This window comes from Myxine glutinosa, chromosome 4 (genome assembly GCF_964187855.1).
Source record: "Myxine glutinosa chromosome 4, kmMyxGlut1.1, whole genome shotgun sequence".
Taxonomy (NCBI): domain Eukaryota; kingdom Metazoa; phylum Chordata; class Myxini; order Myxiniformes; family Myxinidae; genus Myxine; species Myxine glutinosa.
Window position 1 is genome coordinate 203851384 of NC_136264.1, and position 24096 is coordinate 203875479.

General features: G+C 45.5%; 2 protein-coding genes across 2 annotated transcripts in view; one reads left to right on the forward strand and one right to left on the reverse strand.

Annotated features, from left to right (window-relative positions):
- Positions 1–18364, forward strand: part of DNAH12 (dynein axonemal heavy chain 12) — a 460368-nt gene extending 442004 nt beyond the window's left edge. The window contains exons 67-69 of the mRNA XM_068114298.2: positions 15753–15844; positions 17828–17895; positions 18174–18364. Of these exons, the coding sequence (XP_067970399.2) occupies positions 15753–15844; positions 17828–17895; positions 18174–18364 (351 nt within the window). The remainder of the gene's footprint in view (positions 1–15752; positions 15845–17827; positions 17896–18173) is intronic.
- The window catches only part of TMF1 (TATA element modulatory factor 1), a 103530-nt gene continuing 97237 nt past the window's right edge, over positions 17804–24096 (reverse strand). The window contains exon 16 of the mRNA XM_078776932.1: positions 17804–19406. Coding sequence (XP_078633058.1) covers positions 19257–19406 — 150 coding nt within the window. The 3' untranslated portion in view covers positions 17804–19256. The remainder of the gene's footprint in view (positions 19407–24096) is intronic.

Consider the following 24096-nt stretch of genomic DNA (forward strand, 5'->3'; position numbering starts at 1 on the left):
TTGAGCGAAGGCCCCAGATGTTTGAGGTCCATACCGTTAAAGAAGAGGAAGGGGGAGCATCGGATACAGAACAGGGGGTGGGGGGGGGGGGGAGGGGAAGTATGTGTGGAATGTGGAAAAATACAAACAATACAATTCACATGTGGAAAAAGTTGGCTCTCATAGGTGCTATTGTCCCCTTTGGCAGAAACAACCTCAAGTAGGCGTTTCTTATAACTGTCTACCAGTCTCTGACATCGGCTGGGAGAAATTTTTGCCAACTCCTCCATGCAGAATTCTTTCAGCTGTACGATGTTTGAGGGGTTTCTTGCATGCACAGCTCGCTTCAAATCCCCCCCACAACATCTCGATGGGATTTAGATCCGGGCTTTGACTTGGCCATTCCAGAACCCTCCATTTCTTTCTTTTCAGCCATTCCCTGGTGGATTTACTGGTATGTTTAGGGTCATTGTCATGTTGCAAGGTCCACCTTCGCTTGAGCTACAACTTTCCAACAGATGGCCTCACATTATCCTCAAGCACCCTCTGGTACAATGAAGAATTCAGTGGATTCTATGATGGTGAGCTGCTCAGGCCCTGATGCAGCAAAGCTGCCCCAAACCATAATATTTCCACCACCATGCTTTACAGTTGGTATCAGGTTCTTGTGGTCAAATGCTGTCTTTGGTTTTCGCCAAACATGTCTTCTGGTACTGTGGCCAAATAGCTCTACCTTTGACTTATCTGTCCAGAGCACATTTTCCCAGAAGTGTGGGTCTTTGCCCAGGTCTTCATTGGCAAACTTTAGTCTTGCCCTGATGTTCTTTCTGGACAGCAAAGGTTTCCTCCTGGCATACCTCCCATGTAGATCAAATTTGTGCAGCCTCTTTCTAATTTAGACTCGTGCACTTTGACATCAACAGTGGCAAGAGCTACCTGTAGGTCCCGTGATGACATTCTGGGGTTCTTAGAGACTACTTTCAGCATCTTGCGGTCTGCTTTTGGGCTGAACTTGCTGGTGCGGCCTGGCCTGAACAAGTTGGCAGTTGTTGGGAATCTTCTCCACTTGTAGATGATCTTCCGTACAGTCGAATGATTGATTTCAAATTGTTTGGAGATCTTTTCAAATCCCTTCCCAGACTCGTAGGCATCTCTAACCTTCTTTCTGAAGGCCTCAGAGAGCTCTTTTGATCTCGGCATGGTGACGCCGCACACTTCAACAACAAAGAGCAAACCAAACTAAATGTCTGAGGTTTAAATAAGACAGGTTCCTCCAAGATCCTCTCTAATGATGTTCTAATCATTTGCACCTGTGATGGTGCGCCTGATTCTAATTTTAGGTCTTTGAAGTAGTGATAAATGTAGGGGTGTACTTACTTTTTCCACATGCGAAATTTGCATTTATGTTTATTTAAATAATACAATGGACTACAAAATGTAAATGTTTCATGATATTTGTTATATTATATCACCTTTATCTGTAAATATTGTTGAAATGAAGATCAAATAGCTTCATGTTGAAATATGTTGAAAAAGTCAAAAGTTTACACGGGGTGTACTTACTTTTTCACTTGACTGTGTATATGTATATGTATATATATATATATATATATATATATATATATATATATATATATATATATATATATATATATATATATATATATATATATATATATATATATATGTATTTGTACACTACATGACCAAAAGTATGCGAACACCCCTCCTAATTCGTGGATTCGGCTGTTTCAGCCACACCCATTGATGACAGGTATATATAATGTAGCACACAGCCATGCAATCTCCATCGACAAACATTGGCAGTAGAATGGGCTGTACTGAAGAGCTCAGTGACTTTCAACGTGGCACCGTCATAGGATGCCACCTTTCCAACAAGTCAATTCGTCTAATTTCTGCCCTGCTAGAGCTTCCACGGTCAACTGTAAGTGCTGTTATTGTGAAGTGGAAACGTCTGGGAGCAACAACAGCTCAGCTGCGCAGTGGTAGGCAAGCTGCACAGTGGTATACTGCGCAGTGGTATACAAGCTCACAGAACAGGACCGCCGAGTGCTGAAGCACGTAGCGCGTAAAAATCGTCTGAACTCGGTTGCAACACTCACTGCCGAGTTCCAAACTGCCTCTGGAACAACGTCAGCACAACAACTGTTTGTTGGGAGCTTCATGAAATGGGTTTCCATGGCAGAGCAGCCACACACAAGCCTAAGATCACCATGTGCAATGCCAAGTGTTGGCTGGAGTGGTGTAAAGCTCGCCACCATTGGACGCTGGAACAGTGGAAACACGTTCTCTGGAGTGATGAATCACGCTTCTACATCTGGCAGTCTGACGGACTAATCTGGGTTTGCGGATGCCAGGAGAACGCTACCTGCCCGTATGCATTGTGCCAACTGTAAAGTTTGGTGGAGGAGGAATAATGGTCTGGGGCTGTTTTTCATTCTTCGGGCTCGGCCCCTTAGTTCCAGTGAAGGGAAATCTTAACGCTACAGCATACAATGACATTCTAGATGATTGTCTGCTTCCAACTTTGTTGCAACAGTTTGGGGAAGGCCCTTTCCTGTTTCAGCATGACAATGCCCCTTTGCACAAAGTGAGGTCCATCCAGAAATGGTTGTCGAGATTGGTGTGGAAGAACTTGACTGGCCTGCAGAGAGCCCTGACCTCACCCCCATCGAACACCTTAAGGATGAATTGGAACGCCGACTGTGGGCCAGGCCTAATTGCCCAACATCAGTGACGGACCTCACTAATGCTCTTGTGGCTGAATGGAAGCAAATCCCCACAGCAATGTTCCAACATCTAGTGGAACGCCTTCCTAAAGAGTGGAGGCTGTTATAGCAGCAAAGGGGGAATCGACTCTATATTAATGCCCATGATTTTGGAATTAGATGTTCGATGTTCGGGTGTCCACATACTTCTGGTCATTTAGTATATATATATACATATATACATATATATATATATATGTATATATATATATATATATATATATATATATATATATATATACATATATATATATATGCATATATATATATATATATATATATATTGTTGCAGATCTCGGTTTCGGCGCTCCCCTTACCGAGGGGGGTTTAATCCTCTCGTCTGTTACACTGGCCGTCCGAGTCCTAGAAGATATCGCGCTCCTTGGTGGGGTTGAGGTTGACCAGGGTGACTGGTCAATGGAGTCCCAGATACCTTCGCCAACCTCTCCGCAAAGCAGGACGATACTTCTGCTCGAACCGCGGATGTGATGGTAATTGCCGAGCGGTTTGGCAATCCACAATCCGAGCCGTTAGCAATAAACTAACCCGATTCTGAGCGGTTCTAATCGTGCCACCGATATTCAATTGGGAAAAGACTAAGACGATCGGACGAGAGGAAGCAAAGAATACGAAGGGTAAAGGAAGAACAGATATTTATTAATTATGTTCACGAAATGAAGAGGAAAGGAAAGAAGGGCATTTACAAGGAGAGAAAGAAGCAGTTACACAGGGCAGCCTTAAAACAGTCTTATATTATCATACGGCCCAAACAGACTCACAAGAATAGGGACTGGCAGGAAGGAATGGCTGGAAGGAATGGCTGGAAGGAGGAGAAGATCCAAGCCGATGGCAGGGCAGGAAGGTCCGGCAGATGCGCAGCATCGAGGTCCGCTCCAGTCCACGCTCTGGGCTTGAGGAGAAACCCGGCGGCAGCTGCACATATTAGTTTCACGCGGTCTGACAATGTGAATATATGGCGAGATTGTCCTTGCCAATGGACCCACTCTCCTGCCTTACGATTCAGCGGGTTCTCCTCTTGCACCTCGGACCTTCGCACTCATCTCTCCTCTCCTAAAGCAGTCCCTCGTAGCCGCTTTTATTGCGCGTTCTCGTATCCAGCTGCCGGCTCCGATGACACGCCTACCGGTCGGCTCACCTCGGCCCTGGTTGGCCGGTCAGGGCTCGCTGGCTCCACCTCTGATGGTGAGTTGACGTGCCACACCTTGTTCTTGTGTCCCGCCCCCTTTTTCCTCGGCCTGAGACCGCATGTTCAATGGCGGCTTAGGGCAAGCAATCAAATCAAGACAAGGGGCAGCGAACGCTGCCCTACCGCTCTCTCTGCACTTTGAAGAGAGGGAGCGATGATTGGGGAAATTGAAGGGGCCTATCTTATTTGATTGATGCAACGCAGATTCAACTATTGGGAACAGATCCTTAACTAAAACACATAATAATGAGATAACTACAGAGAGGTCCTATGGTGCTCTACGTGTTGTACATGGACTAACTAGGGTGCGATCTTTAATGAAGCCAATTAATGGGGATATTTACAGGGGATCATTTATAAGGGAACATTTACTAAAATTTACAAAGTGAAGGTTCTAAAAACCATAACACAGCACCCGTCTCTCCTCCAGGGCCGTCCCGCCCCGAAAGAACTTTAACTTAATGTGACACGCAGGTGTAGTAACCCTCTACTATTAACCTTACCCTGAGTGCGACAGTTTTAAAACAAGTATGTTTCCCTGCTGCATTGCATCCTACCTAACAGACTCATGCCCACAGACTAACCGAATTGCGGAATGGTCTTCAAACTATACATTTAGCCGGTGGGCTGCATTATTTACAAGACACTAATTATGTACACTGCAAACCCAGGACCTGTCTTTTTGGAGACAAAAAGATGAACTTTTGAGAAGAGGAAGAGCATGCACTGCACTGTGCCGGTACACCACACCCACGGGCGCTCCGAGACGCACAATTGATATTGCAGTGCAATCTCAGAGCACCAAAAGCACCACCATAAAGCACCCAATAAAAAACACCAAGCACCATCCAGTGCACATTTCCACAATAAACAATAATCATGGTGTCCGACGTCTCCTTCTCTCTCCTCGTCCCCTGGTTCTAGATGACTTCTTGCTTGCTGCCTAGTTGGTACTAAAAGAAGGCACAAAATGCGTCCATTTCTTTAATTATGGAAAGCAGGGGCCAACTAAGGTGGTTCACCTGCATGGCTTAGGTGCCACCTCAACCGTGGTCTGCAAGCAAGATTCCCAGCAGCGATGCCAGGCCCCAAAACGTGGGGTCCATGAGTGGTGCTCGGCCACAACAACGTGCAGTCCATCAGTGTGGTACCGGTCCAGGCAGGCAGCAGCGAGGGTGCGGGCACACAACTGCGGCGCCTGCACGCTTTCCCCTCAGTGCCCAGAGAGCACGGTCCATAGGTGGGGAAGGAAGACAAGCAGAGTTAGCGGGGTGCAAGGGCGCAGGAGTACACATCATCACAAGGTAATGCAGAGGTGAGGTGCGCAGGAGAGCGAGCGGAGAAAGCTCGTCCCTGCCGTACGTCCCCCCCACCCCCCCCCCCCGTCACCTAATCTACCCTTGCCCCTTACCCCGTATTTACACAATTTACAATTCGTCTCTATGTCCTGTCTTCCCCATATCTCCCCTAATCCAAATTCGTCAACAATCCCTCAAACCAAATTTGCCATCAATCAATTCCCCATCAATCCCTCCTAAGGAGGAAGAGATGGAACATCAGCACAATGTCACCCCCATGTCATGATGCGTCTTACATACCAGACATTTGCAAAAAACGGTGGTGTGGAGTCCTGTCACCTTGGTGAGTGGATGTAGATGGTGCTAAGAGATTCCAATCCAAACTATACTCTAAATGACTTTAACACTTTTACTCTACCCGGGGTCTTTCCCTGCCAAACCATTGGCCATCTTACACTATGTGGTTCTAAGAACCGAACTCCCATTGACCAAACTGTGGTGCTCACCAATTTGGGGTCTCACTCCCCCGATTCTACTCCCTGTGCCCTCGCACAATTTCCGGGCTGGGTCGTGTGGCGCTCCCAGCAGGTCCGCTCACCTACACACCTCCCCCACTGTAGTTGCCTCCCGAGCTTACCTGCTCCTTACCCTAACCTACCTGGGGTAGGCCCTCTCACCCCCTACCGCCCTCTCTGGCGTCGGGCTACCCGGGTCCGTCCTCCGGATCCTCGGGCCCCATTGAACAACTCTACTGGCTCCCAGAGCCTACCTGCGGCCTCACCTGGCCGACATCCTAACAGTGGCGGAGTGCTCAACCAATCACACTCACTAACAGGCCCCGCACCCAGCCAATTGACTCCACTAATGCACCCATCCAACACTCTGTGCAACTACTCGCATCACAGATGCCAATATCCAACCACAATTTACCTACTCCCTCTACCTACTTTTAAACTACCCTCCCGGGTATTCGTGAAGGGGTCCATCTTCCCCATCCACTCCTTTCGCACCAACCACTCCACTCCACGTATTCCACACTACTCACTCCACACCATCCATTCCATCTATTGCATACTCCATTTATTCCATGCTCCATTCACTCCAGACCATCTATTCCATACTAGCTATTCCACACAACCATTCTCCATTCACCTGTGCTTTGCTTGCACACCTGTGCCCACACACCTGGTGTCACCTGCACACCTGGTGGCACTTGCACCCTCCTTTCCTCCCAGGCTCATTCAGTCAATACAACTTACAGTCGCACTTACTCACATGTCCACAATGCTCTGCTCATTCACTTTCACACACACACATCATTCACGAGCATTGCCTCATTTCATAACCAGCACTACCGTGCACTTTCATACCAATTCCTCATTTCATCACTCTCACTACCAACAGAACTGCATCATCTGGCTACCTGGTTTCCCTCTAACTTAGTGCTTCCCCCAGTCATCCCTCATTCTATGCACAACCCACATCATTATCAACCAGATAATCTACCTACGTCCCCTACTACCTGTACAATGTCACGACTTAACTCTCAGGTTACCTATGGTCACTCTAAATCCCTATCATTTTATCCTAACCCTCCCGGGCTAGTTTACACAGCCACCCCATAAACGAATGCTCATGTGCCCTGAGAATGTGAGGGATGGAAAGGATACCACCCCCCGACACTGGGTATCAATTTCCAACCATCACTATTCCCAATTTCGAATCACTAGTTATTTCAAGCCAATTCCCTACCAATTCCAAGCAATTACACCATCATCATCACAGTCCGCTATATCTGAGCCTCTCGGTACGTCATGACATTTTCATCATAGCTCGGTTTCGAAAAGCCGAGCAATGAATTCGGGTGGTTTGGTCTCCTGCGTTTTTTGTTTTTTTTTGTATACTAAATCGAGACTCGTGAAAAAGCTGACATTCACTTCACAAACAAATCAACCAGACAAACAAAATATATAAAAAGAGGGAGCGGAAGACAAGATGGGGAGAGAAGGGGAAGCACACAAACACTTGAGAGCACACAACATTTGAGAGCAGGGAGATGTGTGGGAGGGAGAGGGCTTGGGGGAGGAGGCGTGGGAAGGGGGGGGGGGGGGTGGGAGAAGTATAAAACACAAGGACACCAAGGACTTCCAGGACAGAAGTTGGTATTTCAAAAAAGTGGAATTGGGGTGAAATTAGCAGGGGTAGAAAAGATCAAGGTTTTGGATGGGGGAAGATAAGAGATGGTGGTGAACAGCTGTTTTAAAGACCTGGAGGGTGGAGTGGGATTGAAGAGAGTGAGGGAGTTTGTTCCAGAGGCGGGAGAAAAGAGGAATGAAGGAGAGCAGAGAGTCTTGATTTTGGCAGTTTAACCATAAGAGGGTTGCAGGCAGATCTTGTGCGACCTGTAGGAATATTTGCGGGACAGAGCCCAGAGAGAGCTGGGGGGGCAAGGCCAGAGAGGAGTCGGTAGAAGACGGAAAGACCACCAACCTGCCTGCGGTGAGTGAGTGAGAGGCCCTTGGAGTTAGCTTCATCACGGGAGATTCCAATGATTCTGAATGCTTTGGTTTCAACAGCGTGAAGACGAGCTAGGTGTGAGGCAGGAGCACCAGCCCAGAGGGGAGAGCAGTATTCCATTGAGCTGCGGATGAAAGCCTTGTATGTGGTGAGGAGTTCAGGTGTGCCAAGGAAGGACTTCGCACGACGGTTGGGTCCATCCGGCACTCGATTCAGGGGAGGAGGTTTCGTCGGGCCAAGGCTCAAAGCACCATCCCGGCGCGGGGCCTTGCGCTCCCAAGCGCGATGGCCTAGCCTTGCCTGGGGGGAGCTCTGCCACCACAAGGGGGCGCCGTTCCGACCCCTCATACCTCCCCTCGAACCGGGCCGGTGGCTTTGCCTAGCAAAGCTCGGAATCGACCGTGCAGGGCGGGGCCCGGCCCGAATCGTGCACGACGCTCCGAACAGGAGCAACGCGACACCGACCCCCGCATCACACAACGCCCGGCACGGACCGGGAGCTCGCGTCGGCTATACGTCGGCCTAACCGCTGCCCCGGTCAACGTCGATGCCCTACTCACATGCTCACATCCACACGCGACTCTTCCCATACTCACACATCCAGGTGTCTCCATACACTTTGTTATTGCACTTGCTCGTGCATTCTCTTTCGCTCCATACTCAGGTCTACTCATAACGCTCACCACACACTCTCGCACACATTCTTGCGCACCCATTCTCCTCGCTCACTCTATCATCACACACCTTTCTTCCCCCGTTACATCCTCCGTAACACTCACCACGGGTGTGCACTCCTGCACATACCCACTCACGCGCTCCGATGTGCCCTCCCGCACACGCGCCATGACCAACTCAGGTGTGCCTCCTCGCACCCGCTCCTCATCTATCTCACTCTCTGTATCACTCTCATCACATATACACTCCGACGTGCATTCTCGCTCGCACTCGGTTTTACCTCCATACTCTGTCGTGCCCTCTCCCTCACTCTTGGTAACACACTCGCGCTCTGACGCCATTCGTACACGCGCGCCATTCACCTTCACACACCTTTTCCTCACACGCGTGCCATTACCATTCACACAGCGCACCACGTACCTTTTACAAGCACCCGGGTTACGCTGGAATCCCAAGCGCGCAAACATTCCTTTTGCACCAAACATTCTCCCGCAAAATCTTTTTGCACCATATACCACCTTACTCACCTTTGGGATCCTCCTCTCCACACGCACCTGCAAATCTTTATAAGGATTAGCAAGTACGGCATCAGGTTGTGAATTCAGACTTTGTACATTATCCATCTCTCCCTTCGCTAATGCCTCGATGCTTGCCGTCTCTCCAGACCCAATTTCCACTACTGGTTCGGTTTCTTTGCCAATTTGAATTAATTCTTTTCCTTTATCCTCTTTTCCCTCGACGACCGCTGGCTCGAATAAAATTACCTTTTCTACCTCGGCGGTCGCCGGCTTCCCCATACCCCGGGTCGCGATCTCTATACCCGTCCAGTTACCTGCGCCTTGCTCCAACTCGCTTCTCCTGCGCTCCTCGAGTCGCGCTACCCCGTCGTGTACAAATGCGCTCCTCCCGCTCGACCTGCGGTTTCTCTCCCTCTCCAATTCCTTTGTCTCATACCGGGCTTGCCCCTCGCTAGCCCCTCATTAATTTCTTGGGCTTGGCCATTTATGCCCTCCAATTTGCTCCCGAGTCCCTCCAATTTGCTTCCCAATTGCTCCCCCATTCTGTTTTCCATTCCCTCTCTATCGGCCCTCATTTCTCACATCTATTTCCTTAATCCTTCAAATTTGGTTTCCCAATCATTTCTCAATTGCTCCCTCCCCAATTTTATGGCTACCTGTACTTGCGCCAAAAAGGTCTGCAGGTCCACAACCCCTACTTGCGCAGCGGCCGTGGCCCTCGTCGCCACGTGCGAGGCGCCGCCACTTTGTGCGCCTGCAACCCCCTCTACCGCATCCTCATTGCTCTCCTCTTCCATTATTCCCACTGCTTCCCTGGGGTCCTGGGTCGCCTCTACCTCCTCATTCTCACCTACCGGTACCCAATCGCCTTGATCATCCATGGCACGATTTAAATTTGGTGGTGTTAATAAAAATTTCGGCAGCTCCAAATTTTTAGATGTTAAAAATTTGGTTCGGGTCCAAATCTCAACTCCTCGACACCAATTGTTGTGGATCTCGGTTTCCGCGCTCCCCTTACCGAGGGTGGTTTAATCCCCTCATCTGTTACACTGGCCGTCCGAGTCCTAGAAGGTATCGCGCTCCTTGGCGGGGTTGAGGTTGACCAGGGTGACTGGTCAATGGAGTCCCAGATACCTTCGCCAACCTCTCCGCAAAGCAGGACGATACTTCTGCTCGAACCGCGGATGTGATGGTAATTGCCGAGCGGTTTGGCAATCCACGATCTGAGCCGTTAGCAATAAACTCACCCGATTCTGAGCGGTTCTAATCGTGCCACTGATATTCAATTTGTTAAAGACTAAGACGATCGGACGAGAGGAAGCAAATAATATGAAGGGCAAAGGAAGAACAGATATTTATTAATTATGTACACGAAATGAAGAGGAAACGAAAGAAGGGCATTTACAAGGAGAGGAAGAAGCAGTTACACAGGGCAGCCTTAAAACAGTCTTATATTATATCATACGCCCCAAACAGACTCACACGAATAGGGACTGGCAGGAAGGAATGGCTGGAAGGAGGAGAAGGTCCAAGCCGATGGCAGGGCAGGAAGGTCCGGCAGATGCGCAGCGTCGAGGTCCGCTCCAGTCCATGCTCTGGGCTTGAGGCGAAACCCGGCGGCAGCTGCACATATTAGTTTCACGCGGTCTGACAATGTGAATATATGGCGAGATTGTCGTTGCCAACGGACCTACTCCTGCCTTACGATTCAGCGGGTTCTCCTCTTGCACCTCGGACCTTCGCACTCATCTCTCCTCTTCTCATCTCCTAAAGCAGTCCCTCGCAGCCGCTTTTATTGCGTGTTCTCGTATCCAGCTCCCGGCTCCGATGACACGCCTACCGGTCGGCTCACCTCGGCCCTGGTTGGCCGGTCAGGGCTCGCTGGCTCCACCTCTGATGGTGAGTTGACGTGCCACACCTTGTTCTTGTGTCTTTTTCTTTTTCTTTTTCCTTGGCCTGAGACCGCATGTTCAATGGCGGCTTGGGGCAAGCAATCGAATCAAGACAAGGGGCAGCGCACGCTGCCCTAGCGCTCTCTCTGCACTTTGAAGAGAGGGAGCGATGATTGAGGAAATTGAAGGGGCCTATCTTATTTGATTGATGCAACGCAGATTCAACTATTGTGAACAGATCCTTAACTAAAACACATAATAATGAGATAACTACAGAGAGGTCCTATGGTGCTATACGTGTTGTACATGGACTAACTAGGGTGCGATCTTTAATAAAGCCAATTAATGGGGATATTTACAGGGGATCATTTATAAGGGAACATTTACTAAAATTTACAAAGTGAAGGTTCTAAAAACCGTAACAATATATATATATATTGGCCCATTCTGCTGCCAATGCTTGTCTATGGAGATTGCATGGCTGTGTGCTTGATTATATATACCTGTCAGCAATAGATGTGGCTGAAACAGCCAAATAGACCAATTAGAAGGGGTGTCCGCATACTTTTGGTCATAGAGTTTATTTCAAAGGCCTTGAATATCCCTTGGAGCACAGTCAAGCCAATCATCAAAAAGTGGAATGCGTACAGTACCACCAAGATGTATTCGATGAAGACCCTAACCTGGGCAAAGCCAACACAGCACATCACCCAAAGATTACCATCCCTACTGTGAAGCATGGTGGTGGCAGCATCATGTTATGGGGATGTTTCTCATCAGCAGGGAATGGGGCACTTGTCAGGATAAAGTTCTCCTTTCAGTATCACAACGACTTGAAGCATACAGCCAAAGCTACACAGGAATGTCTAAGGAACAAAAAGATAAATGTCCTTGAGCAGCCCAGTCAGAGCCTCGACCTAAATCCAATCGAAAATCTGTGGCATGACTTGAAGATGTCTGTCCATCAGTGCTCCCCACACAACTTGACTGAGCTTGAAACGTTTTGTGCAGAAGAATGGGCAAATATTGCCCAGTCAAGGTGTGCATAGTGGGTAGAGATCTATCCCAACACACTCACAGCTGTAATTGTTGCAAAGGTGCTTTCACCAAGTATTATTTCAGGAGGGGTGGACACTTATCCAACCAAGATATTCTAGTTTTATATTTTTAATTAATTCTCTGCAATTTGTAGAATTTGTTTTTCACTTGGAAGTTGTGGGTTACACTGTGTAAATAAAGATGGAAAGTCTGATTTAATGCATTTTAATTCCAGGCTATAAGGCAACAAAAGGTGAAAATTTTGAAAGGGGGTGTAGACTTTCTATAGGCACTCCATATACGCCCATGAACCAACAACAAATGGAATCCTTAAATGACTAACTTAGGGGCAGACAAGCACATAGTGGGGCGGCTTAGCCCAAATATTCAAAAGAATTGTGCATTTTGTGATACAAGCACCAAATTTGGCACAAATGTACATTAATATGTTGCGAACATTTTCAGATATTGGGCCACTTGAAATTCCGTAATTTTTTATTTCAAATTTTTTCAAATTTCGTAATTTCAAATTTTTCGGGTGACACCATCACAATTTCGGTCTTCGAGGCCGGCCGATAGGCAAAGTGTGACCGGAAGGGACGAGGTTCTCCTGACCACGTGGCCCTCGATCTGGGAAGCGAGAGGCGTTCCATTAGTGGACGCGCCCCTCACGCCCGACTTTTGGGCGACCCCGGCAGGCCGTTTGTTTTGACGTTCCGTGACAGGCCCCGCACCCCCACCTCCGGGCCGACCGGAAGCTTGTGCTGAGTACATCATACCTGAACAACTCAGTGAGGCAGAACACAGCAGTGCACACCAGGGTGACCCCTTCAGTGCATAAACCAATTAACCTGTCCACTGCAGGGCATATAGAAATGAAGTTATTTTCTGCATATAATAATAATATAAGTTCAGTTCTATATAACAATTTCTGTTATCACCACTACCACTACAACTACCACTACTACAAGCTTTGTCTGGAATTTTGTGGACTAACAGACAAACAGACATACAGACAAGCTGGGATCAAAACATTACCTCCTTCCACCATTGAGTGTAGAGGTAAACATCATGGAAATTATATCATGCCCTAGATTTAATTCATGCTTACCCGTGTATTTGCTTCACTGGTTCACAAGGTCTTTTGCATACATGTAATTCAGACTCTCGTCTTCATTGCTGACCACACAATGTTCGCAACATATTAATGTACATTTGTGCCAAATTTGGTGCTTGTATCACAAAATGCACAATTATTTTGAATATTTGGGCTAAGCCGCCCCATTATATCGGCCGGCCTCGAAGACCGAAATTGTGACGGTGTCACCCGAAAAATTTGAAATTACGAAATTTGAAAAAAAAAATTACGGAATTTCAAGTGGCCCAATATCTGAAAATGTTCGCAACATATTAATGTACATTTGTGCCAAATTTGGTGCTTGTATCACAAAATGCACAACAGGTTTGCTATGCTGCTACACTACACCATGGTAGTGAATGTGAGGGAATCACAAGACAAATACAGTGCTGTGTTTGGTGCAAAACCGCAGGATGGTCAAGATCAGGTCCCAGCCGTTCTGGTCGGGAAAGTGTTGCTGGCCATGGTAGGAGAGGAGGGGGCATGGCTATGGCATAACAGGGGGTGGCTCTGGGCTGCGGCATTAGCGAAGGTCACACCAATTATGACCAAGCCAATTTGAGCTTCTCCTGACTTCCATCCTTGCTCCGCCCTTTTATCCCTGAGGGCCCCTGTGGCACTTATGACGTGCTCACTCACCATTGGCCCGCGGCCTGTCAGGGCAAACCTGTCAGTGAACCTTGAGCCATTGACTGTTGCTGATGCCTCTGCCGGCAGTCATTAATTACCTGATACTTAAGCTGGGACATATACGAAGGATATAACTGAACTATACTAAGCAGTGTTAACCCTTCATTGCCATTTCGACAATAATATACAGTAAATGTAGATGATTTTGCATCGATAAGTGAATGAATCGGGTAACTCGAGAAATTATACATATTATATAAATATAAATTAATAATCAGTAAAACAAACCAAAATGCAGTCAAAGCAAGTTAATTTGGCTTTAAAAGTGCATGAACAGGTCGATCTCGTCAGTGTTGTCCCGAAGGTGAAAAAGACTCAAGAACCCGAGGCAGTCTTTGTTTCTTGCATCGTGATTTAATTTAACGCCTATTTAATAACGAAAAACTCTGGGGGCCTTGCTGGGGCAAACAATAGGAGATTGCTGAGGACTCGCAGTCGGCCTATCAAAACAAAGCACGTGACCGTACGATGTGGCAGTCGGTCGTCACGTGATTTGGTTTGTCGAAAACACTTGTATTTAGTCAAACAGGTATCACAGGAATGTTGTCGATAGACAGTTGTCTGTTATCAGGGATGTTATGAGGCAGCGGCTTCTTAGACATGGATTTCCAAGTAAGGTTTGTGTTCACTCTCTCGTTGGGCAAAGTCAATGATGTGCTAGGCTTTTGTTAATTTATACATTTCCACCTTTTCTGTCAAAATTTTCCATTGTAGACAACTAGTGAGATACCCGTGCTACGCATGGGTGGGAGGCCGGAAGCAAACAGGCAATGCAGATACGGCGAATGCTGAAGCATGAAACCAATAAATTCCACATTCCTGTAGCACCCTCAATCGCACGTCAGACATGGACAGCAAGTTAGTGAAGGACTTCCATGAAAAACGTACCCGTTCGCAAACAAACGGGTATGTTCATGGATAGAAACATCGATCGTGGGACAGTGGCGAATCTGCATATGGCAAACCGCGAATTTCACGTTCAGAAAGTAGAAACCATCACGGCATGTCGTCATTCACTTGAACTCGATATCTCTTTTTTCATTCCAAACAACATAACTCCAATCACAAATTAATCACAAAATAAACTTTTAACAACATTGTTAATGTTTCCTTCATTGTAAAAACTACCAAGTCAACAGTTAAAATGATTTTGAGCCGAAAGGTGTTACGGCCTTGGCAAGATCGATGGAGACAGTGATCTGTTAGCATATACACTGCCCAAATAGCTATGTGGAATTCTCTCATGTAGAGATTAAACCCACGCCGTTTGAACTTTGGCAGAGGTCATTATTTACTTTTAATGATTTTTATATACGAATCAAAAAGAAGATAATTGGTTTTGGGTCGTCCTTTCCGCATATCTCGTGGGGTTGTGAGTTGGAGAGACGACTGCGATGGTGGGTAGGGGGTTGGCATTCTCTCAAGCAGGGATTCAACCCATGTCCTTATAAAAGGTCTTTGTCCGAGGTCACCAAGACCGATCGGTGCAGCTGTTTGTGTGGCACCCGGGAAAATAACGTTATGCGGGAGTCCAAACCTGAAAATGCTGGAGACCAAAGCTGAAATTGGAAAAACAATATACCCTATTTTACTCCAGGGGATCCCAGGAGTACCCACCAAAAATATATTTGCGATCGGTTCAGCCGTTTTTGCGGTACCTTTGAACGGACAGACAGACGGATGGACATTTGGTGAATTATAGTAAGATGGTTATCCCCTTAACCCTCTACCTCCCATTACCTCATTTCCTCTTTTCATCTCCCATCATTGACACCACAAAAGAAAACAGTTTTGCCCCTCCTGCAAATATGCCCCATGTATGATTTTTTTTTCTCTCCTCTCCGCTTTGTTATTTTCTCCCTCTCCTCACTTTTCCCCATTTTTTGAGTCCAACGTCCAATTCCAGCATGTTGTACACCCCCGTTAAAGCACCCATGCCCCCTTTACCAGAAAGCAGAAAATGATACACCAATAGGTTCTTGAAATCACAAAGTTTTTTTTTTCTGAGCAGGTCCTGACAACAGATAGCAGCGAAACATCCCCTGAAGATGGAGTTTACATCACAGGACTGTTCCTGGACGGTGCACGATGGGACTTACAATGGCAAGTATAACACCTTCCAGGCAGAATGCTCACAACCGCACAGCAAGTTAGTTGATCGGCTTTCACATTGTCCATCTATTCAGGCCACAGGCCAAGACAACTGCTTATTCAAGTTTGGACAGAAAAATCGATGTTGTTCTGTCGGGAGAACCAAAACGAATATTTGTGTAATACAGGAGGTGCTCTTTTTACCGCTTCTGCTCTCTCTATCCTCAGCTCTTCCTCCAGGATGCACGTGACCTTCTAATGATCCCATACTGGTTCTTATTCTTCTTTACATGCCCACAATTATTCCCACGTTATTGTGGGGTTGGTTTCGGAGAAGCTTGGCCCAAGTCTTTCATGAACCGGCTAGCCAGCCTGACATTTGACTCGGCTTCGGGCAGGAATTTGGACATTGTGCCGGCAATATCTCTCCTACTCTTCACGAAGGACACCGTGGGATCTTTAACGTCCACCAATTCATGGCGGCAGATGGGACGCCCGTTTATTGTTGATCTGAGAGATGGCAAAACATTGACGAATCACCCTGTAAACTCATCCTGGTAAACTCCCGAAATCCAGCCAATCCAGGCTTCCAGCTCACCTGCATTCTCTTAGCACACTTGTGTAACCTTCTTCCTGAGAAGGTGTCACACTTTTCCATCCAGGGAATCAGTTGGCAGAGTACTACTTCACACCATCTTTCCCTACTACCTACAATATTTCTACCCAGCCCTCTTCTTGCAGGTTGATGTGACGTTTCCTCCCTTCCATTTTGTTCATTCCCTTGCTGGTTTGCATACATGTTGTCCCACTGCCAGTCAACTACTACTTTAACGGTTCCAATAACTCCAACTTTCTTGTGGGGTCAGCTCGGGAATGTTCTTGGCCGAAGTCCTTCAGAAACCAGGTGACCAGGGCAAACATTTGACTGATCGTAACAGGAAATTGTAATTTGTTCAGGATGCTGACACCTCGATAAATGACCTCCTCCTCGTAAAAGACACCGAGGGATCTTTAGCATCCACCAAGTAATGCTGGCAGACAGGACCCCTGGCTTAACGTCCATCCGAGGGACGTTACATACATCGATGCCTCGCCTGCCTGCAAGACACCAGGAAGACAGTTTGTAGCTGGGCCAATATTCAAACCCAGGCTAGAAAGCTCAGAGGTAAGTGTGCATACCTCGAGAGTCTACGCCATCCTGCCAACCTTGCTCCACTTTTCACAACCCGTCGAAATGGCCGAAAAATCACGAAATGAATCATTGGAATCTCCCGCGATGAAGCTAACTCTAAGGACCTTTCACTCACTCACCGCAGGCAGGTTGGTGGTCTTTCTGTCTTCTACCGACTCCTCTCCGGTCTTGGTCCCCCAGCTCTCTCTGTGCTCTGTCCCCCTAATATTCCCACAGGTCACACAAGATCTGCCAGCAACCCTCTTATGGTTAAACTCCCAAAATCTAGGCTCTCTGCTCACCTTCACTCTTTCATTCCCCTTTTCTCCCGTCTCTGGAACAAACTCCCTCACTCCCCTCAATCCCACTCCTCCCTCCAGGTCTTTAAAACAGCTGTTCACCACCATCTCTTATCTTCCCCCATCCAAAACCTTGATCTTCTTTACCCCCGCTAATTTCACCCCAGATCCACTTTTCTGAAATACCAACTTCTTTCCTGGAAGTCCTAGCTGTGTCCATGTGTTTTATACCTCCCCCCACCTTCCCCAAAGCCCTCTCCCTCACACAGATCTCCCAATGTCCCTGCTCTCAAATGTTGTACTTGTGTGCTTCCCCCTCTCTCCCCATCTTGTCTCCCGCTCCCTTTACTTTATGTGTCCGTTTGTTTTTTGTCATTAATGTTCGCTCTTACACGAGCCTCGATCTTGTATACAAAAACAACAAAAAAACAAAACAAATTGAGCCACCATGTCATAGCAACATCGCATGACTTGCAAAAAATGCTGATTAACCTTATCATATGTGTTTTCTTCCTTTTATTGCAGTGGATTTCTTTGTGAGCAAGCTGCAAAAGTTCTGTTCGACCCAATGCCCATAATCTGGATAAAACCATGTAAGTGATTTGGTATTGGACGAGAACATTTGATTTGAAAGATGAATATGAACAATAACATGTCACTAGTGGTGGCAACGAGACTAGTCCAGCAGATCACTGAATACTAGATCTCCACTTACACGTCGTGTTGTGATGTTTGCCTCCGTCAATTCCCAATGTTGCCCAGGTCCTTAATCCTCATTACCAGATAAGGCTGGCACTAACATTCATTAACGGGCATGTGGTGGGTAAAGGACGGAGTGTCACGTCTCCGTGCATCTAACTTGTCGTGCAAGGTAAACGGGAGGAGATACGTCACGGCGGGAGGTACGCGTGTCCCGTGTACAAGACGAGCGAACGGCGCGGAATTCTGTCCACCACGGGGCACTCGACAAACTTCGTGATCGCGATGGCATTGCCCAGCGACAGGCCGGTGCAGCACTGGGTGAAGCGCGGCGTGGCGCTGCTGTGCCAGCTCGACGGCTGAACGAGGTGGCGCTGCTGTGCCAGCTCGACGGCTGAACCAGGTGGCGCTGCTGTGCCAGCTCGACGGCTGAACCAGGTGGCGCTGCTGTGCCAGCTCGACGGCTGAACCAGGTGGCGCTGCTGTGCCAGCTCGACGGCTGAACCAGGTGGCGCTGCTGTGCCAGCTCGACGGCTGAACCAGGTTCTGCGGTAACGAGCACCTGAAACCATCGTGCGTCCGGATTCTTTACATGTAGCAGCTGAAGATTGTGTAAAGCACAAGTAAGAAAACATTGTATGTGTGCCAAAGTAGAGAGTCGACATTGGTCATTCCATTTCCTTCAACTTGGGCCCTTCGGGAGACTTTTTTTTTTATTCCACAGTGTTAACGGCCAATTCAGCCTTAACCGCAAATTCCACTACAACATGTGACAAAGTTATCTGTTGATTTCTCTGGGTCCCATCATACAAAACTGGTGCAGAAGTTTAGCTTCATTGACATACAGTGAATAAACATCTACCAACCCGCTAATGTCGATGTGGTTTTGGATAACGCTAAAATCCTTGAAGAACAAGGCGATCGTCACATGACTCTTTTTCTTTTTTTACAATACGACGATGGAACAACAAAAAGCCCAAAGCATCGAGGGAAAGGAGAGATAAACTGATAAGTATTACACAAACTGCGAATATGTTTCTGTTGATCGATTAAAAACGAGCATTTGATATTATTTATCATTGAGAAGAGGAGGGGGAGGAGGAGGAGGAGGAGGGGTCGGGGTCGGGGATATGGCACAATCAAAATCCTTGTCTGACTGTGACGTCTGACTTCGATCAATTTGATTGCATTAGGAAGAAAAAGAAATCCCATGAAGAATTCCATCGTACGGGCGCCCTTTCCACACCGCCTCCGGCTACGCCCGCTGTTGCTTGTATTGAAGAAGTTCTTCTATCTGTACTTTGTACAAGTTTTTTACATCTTCTAGGTCGAGCCGCAGCTCCTCGGCCTCCTCCGCCTTTTCCCCATACATCTGTAGCATAGTGTTGTAGCGCTGCTGCAGGTCCTGTTGGCAACCCCACGGTGGTGGGGAGGGTAGCACACGGATAGGTAAAGAGACTGTGACGTCATGCACACACTGTAAAATATTAATAAACACTAGGCCACACATTCTCAGCAGGAGGCAGGCTATTCGAGCCAAACAAGCTAGGCCTCAAAAAATATCAAAATTTACTCTCTTTAGGCCTCAGTCCAACTCTTCCACGAGCCTCGACTTTGTATACAAAAGATGTTTTTGATTTCAACTGAGGATGAAGAAATTGCATATTTCCCAGGCTCGGTGTCATAACAGTTAGAGCGTCCACTGAGTCTGGGATGTCTGTGGTTCAAACCTGATTCTGATCAAGTCGTACCAAAAACTTTATCAAAAGGTATGCTGCTTCCTTGCTTGATGCTCAGCATTTAGATTTTAGCGGATAGAGCACGGACAAGCAACCATGGCACAGGCTTGATGGCTCCAATGGCCTTAACATGGTCTCAATGATGCAATGAAGTAATAATGGTCAATTTGGTGCTGGTTATGAGCACAATTAGCGGTTTAACCACTTGATTCGAGCAACGAAGTAGAGTGGTAAAATAACATACTACCCCTCACCCCTCCCCTCTAAGTATGGCTCCCTTCTAATACCTCATCACAGCAAACACCATTCTTCAGAAAAACTCATCGTGAGGTCATCGTTAGAAGGGGCAAACGCATTTTGAAGCGGTGAAGCTGCTTCAATATTTGGCTATGTCCTTCCTTCGATCCATCCTTCAAAAATTAAGAAGATCCTTTGTAACCCACCATGTTTAACCCTTTGAGTACGGATGACGTCCAGTGCCGCAACCCGCGAAAAAGTTTTGTGTACGGATGACGTTACAACACGTCATTCACGATACCTACAAATAGATCGTCAGTACGCGGTTGCATTCACGTACCAAAATGCCAAATTGATCCCGTACCCACGGTATTTTTATAAAAAATAATGATCCCGTACTCAAAGGGTTAATTACAAAGGGTTATAAAAAGGGTAATTTGAGGGGGTTCTTCAGGGTAATTCTAAAGTCCAACACTAAAGTGTTATTCTAAAGTGTAATTTTAAAGTGTAATTCCAAAGGGTAATTCTGAAGGGTAATTCTAAAGGGTAATTTTGAAGGGTAATTCTGAAGGGTAAATATAAAGGGCAATTATAAAGGGTAATTCTGAAGGGTAATTCTGAAGGGTAATTCTGAAGGGTAATTTTGAAGGGTAATTCTGAAGGGTAATTCTGAAGGGTAATTATAAAGGGTAATTATAAAGGGTAATTCTGAAGGGTAATTATAAAGGGTAATTATAAAGGGTAATTCTGAAGGGTAATTCTGAAGGGTAATTCTGAAGGGTAATTCTGAAGGGTAATTCTGAAGGGTAATTCTGAAAGGTAATTCTGAAGTGTAAATATAAAGGGTAATTATAAAGGGTAATTCTGAAGGGTAAATATAAAGGGCAATTATAAAGGGTAATTCTGAAGGGTAATTCTGAAGGGTAATTCTGAAGGGTAAATATAAAGGGCAATTATAAAGGGTAATTCTGAAGGGTAATTCTGAAGGGTAATTCTGAAGGGTAATTCTGAAGGGTAATTCTGAAGGGTAATTATGAAGGGTAATTATAAAGGGTAATTATAAAGGGTAATTCTGAAGGGTAATTATGAAGGGTAATTCTGAAGGGTAATTATGAAGGGTAATTATAAAGGGTAATTATAAAGGGTAATTATGAAGGGTGATTCTGAAGGGTAATTATAAAGGGTAATTATAAAGGGTAATTCTGAAGGGTAATTATAAAGGGTAATTATAAAGGGTAATTCTGAAGGGTAATTATGAAGGGTAATTATAAAGGGTAATTATAAAGGGTAATTATGAAGGGTGATTCTGAAGGGTAATTATAAAGTGTAATTATGAAGGGTGATTCTGAAGGGTATTTTTAAGGCCAATTTCAAGGTAATTATAAAGGGTAATTATAAAGGGTAATTATGAAGGGTGATTCTGAAGGGTAATTATAAAGGGTAATTATAAAGGGTAATTATAAAGGGTAATTATAAAGGGTAATTATGAAGGGTGATTCTGAAGGGTAATTATAAAGTGTAATTATGAAGGGTGATTCTGAAGGGCAATTTTAAGGCCAATTTCAAGGTAATTCTGAAGGATCATTATTAAGGGTAATTATGAAGGGTAATTATAAAGGGTAATTATAAAGGGTAATTCTGAAGGGTGATTATAAAGGGTAATTCTGAAGGGTGATTACAAAGGGTAATTCTGAAGGGTGCTTCTGAAGGGTAATTATAAAAGGTAGTTATAAAGGGTAATTCTAAAGGGTGATTCTGAAGGGCAATTATAAAGGGTAATTCTGAAGAATATGAATATGAATGATCGTTTTAAGGCCATTTTTTCCCCGCTACAGCGGGGGTTAGCCTTGCGGGCCCCATGAGCTCATGGTTCCCTGTTTGAGGCAATGTTTTATGGCCGGATGCCCTTCCTGACGCCAACCCTTAGTCGCCTCTTACGATGCGCAGGGATACGGTGTACCTATTCTAAACCGGGGTGCACACCGTGATCATTCACCCTACAAGCTGGTACTCAATTTGCCGACCTCGGAAGGATGACAGGCTAAGTCAACCCCCCTGGTGTTAATTCAGCGATCGACCGGGATTCAAACCCAGGATCCGAGGATCCCAAGCCAGCATCCGAACCGCTAAGCCAACACCAGGCTTGAATTAATTCTGAAGTTATTCAGAATCGGCTTAATTATGAAGGGTGATTATAAATGGTGATTATAAAGGGTGATTCTGAAGGGTAATTATAAAGGGTAATTACGAAGGGTGATTCTGAAGGGTAATTATAAAGGGTAATTATAAAGGGTAATTATAAAGAGTAATTACGAAGGGTAATTATAAAGGGTAATTATAAAGGGTAATTATAAAGGGTAATTCTGGAGGGTCATTCTGAAGGGTCATTCTGAAGGGTCATTATTAAGGGTAATTATGAAGGGTAATTATAAAGGGTAATTATAAAGGGTTATTCTGAAGGGTAATTCTGAAGGGTAATTCTGAAGGGTAATTCTGAAGGGCGATTCTAAAGGGTAATTCTGAAGGGTAATTCTGAAGGGTAATTCTGAAGGGTAATTCTGAAGGGTAATTCTAAAGGGTTATTCTGAAGGGTAATTCTAAAGGGTAATTCTGAAGGGTAATTCTGAAGGGCGATTCTAAAGGGTAATTCTGAAGGGTAATTCTAAAGGGTAATTCTGAAGGGTAATTCTGAAGGGTAATTCTGAAGGGTAATTCTGAAGGGTAAATATAAAGGGCAATTATAAAGGGTAATTCTGAAGGGTAATTCTGAAGGGTAATTCTGAAGGGTAATTCTAAAGGGTAATTATGAAGGGTAATTATAAAGGGTAATTACCAACCAACCTCCTGACCCCCCTCCCCCCCCCCCCCCCCCCATGCGGACCAAATTCAGATCCTGGGGGCACAGGGCCTTCTCCATCGCTGCTCCCACCCTCTGGAACTCACTACCTCACACCATCAGAGACTCCTCCTCACTCACAACATTCAAAACATCACTCAAGACCCACCTGTTCAACACTGCATTCAACATTTAACCCACAGCATTTAACCCCTGACTATCTCTTCTCTTTCTCCTTCCTTTTGCTTTGATTATTTACCTGTTGATTTTTGTCTTTTTGCACTTGTTTTTTTGTACTCTGTCAAAGCGCCTTTGGGCTTCTTGAAAAGCGCTATATAAAATAAATGTATTATTATTATTATTATTAATTATAAAGGGTAATTATGAAGGGTGATTCTGAAGGGAAATTATAAAGGGTAATTCTGAAGGGTAATTATAAAGGGTAATTATGAAAGGTAATTATGAAGGGTAATTATGAAGGGTAATTATGAAGGGTAATTATGAAGGGTAATTCTGAATGGAAATTATAAAGGGAAATTATGAAGGGTAATTATAAAGGGTAATTCTGAAGGGTAATTTAGAAGGGTAATTCTAAAGGGTAATTATGGAGGGTGATTCTGAAGGGAAATTATGAAGGGTAATTATGAAGGGTAATTATAAAGGGTAATTATAAAGGGTAATTATAAAGGGTAATTATAAAGGGTAATTCTGAAGGGTAATTCTGAAGGGTAATTCTGAAGGGTAATTCTGAAGGGTAATTCTGAAGGGTATTTTTAAGGCCAATTTCAAGGTAATTATAAAGGGTAATTATAAAGGGTAATTATAAAGGGTAATTATGAAGGGTGATTCTAAAGTGTAATTATGAAGGGTGATTCTGAAGGGTATTTTTAAGGCCAATTTCAAGGTAATTATAAAGGGTAATTATAAAGGGTAATTATGAAGGGTGATTCTGAAGGGTAATTATAAAGGGTAATTATAAAGGGTAATTATGAAGGGTGATTCTGAAGGGTAATTATAAAGTGTAATTATGAAGGGTGATTCTGAAGGGCAATTTTAAGGCCAATTTCAAGGTAATTCTGAAGGATCATTATTAAGGGTAATTATGAAGGGTAATTATAAAGGGTAATTATAAAGGGTAATTCTGAAGGGTGATTATAAAGGGTAATTCTGAAGGGTGATTACAAAGGGTAATTCTGAAGGGTGATTACAAAGGGTAATTCTGAAGGGTGATTCTGAAGGGTAATTATAAAGGGTAGTTATAAAGGGTAATTATAAAGGGTGAT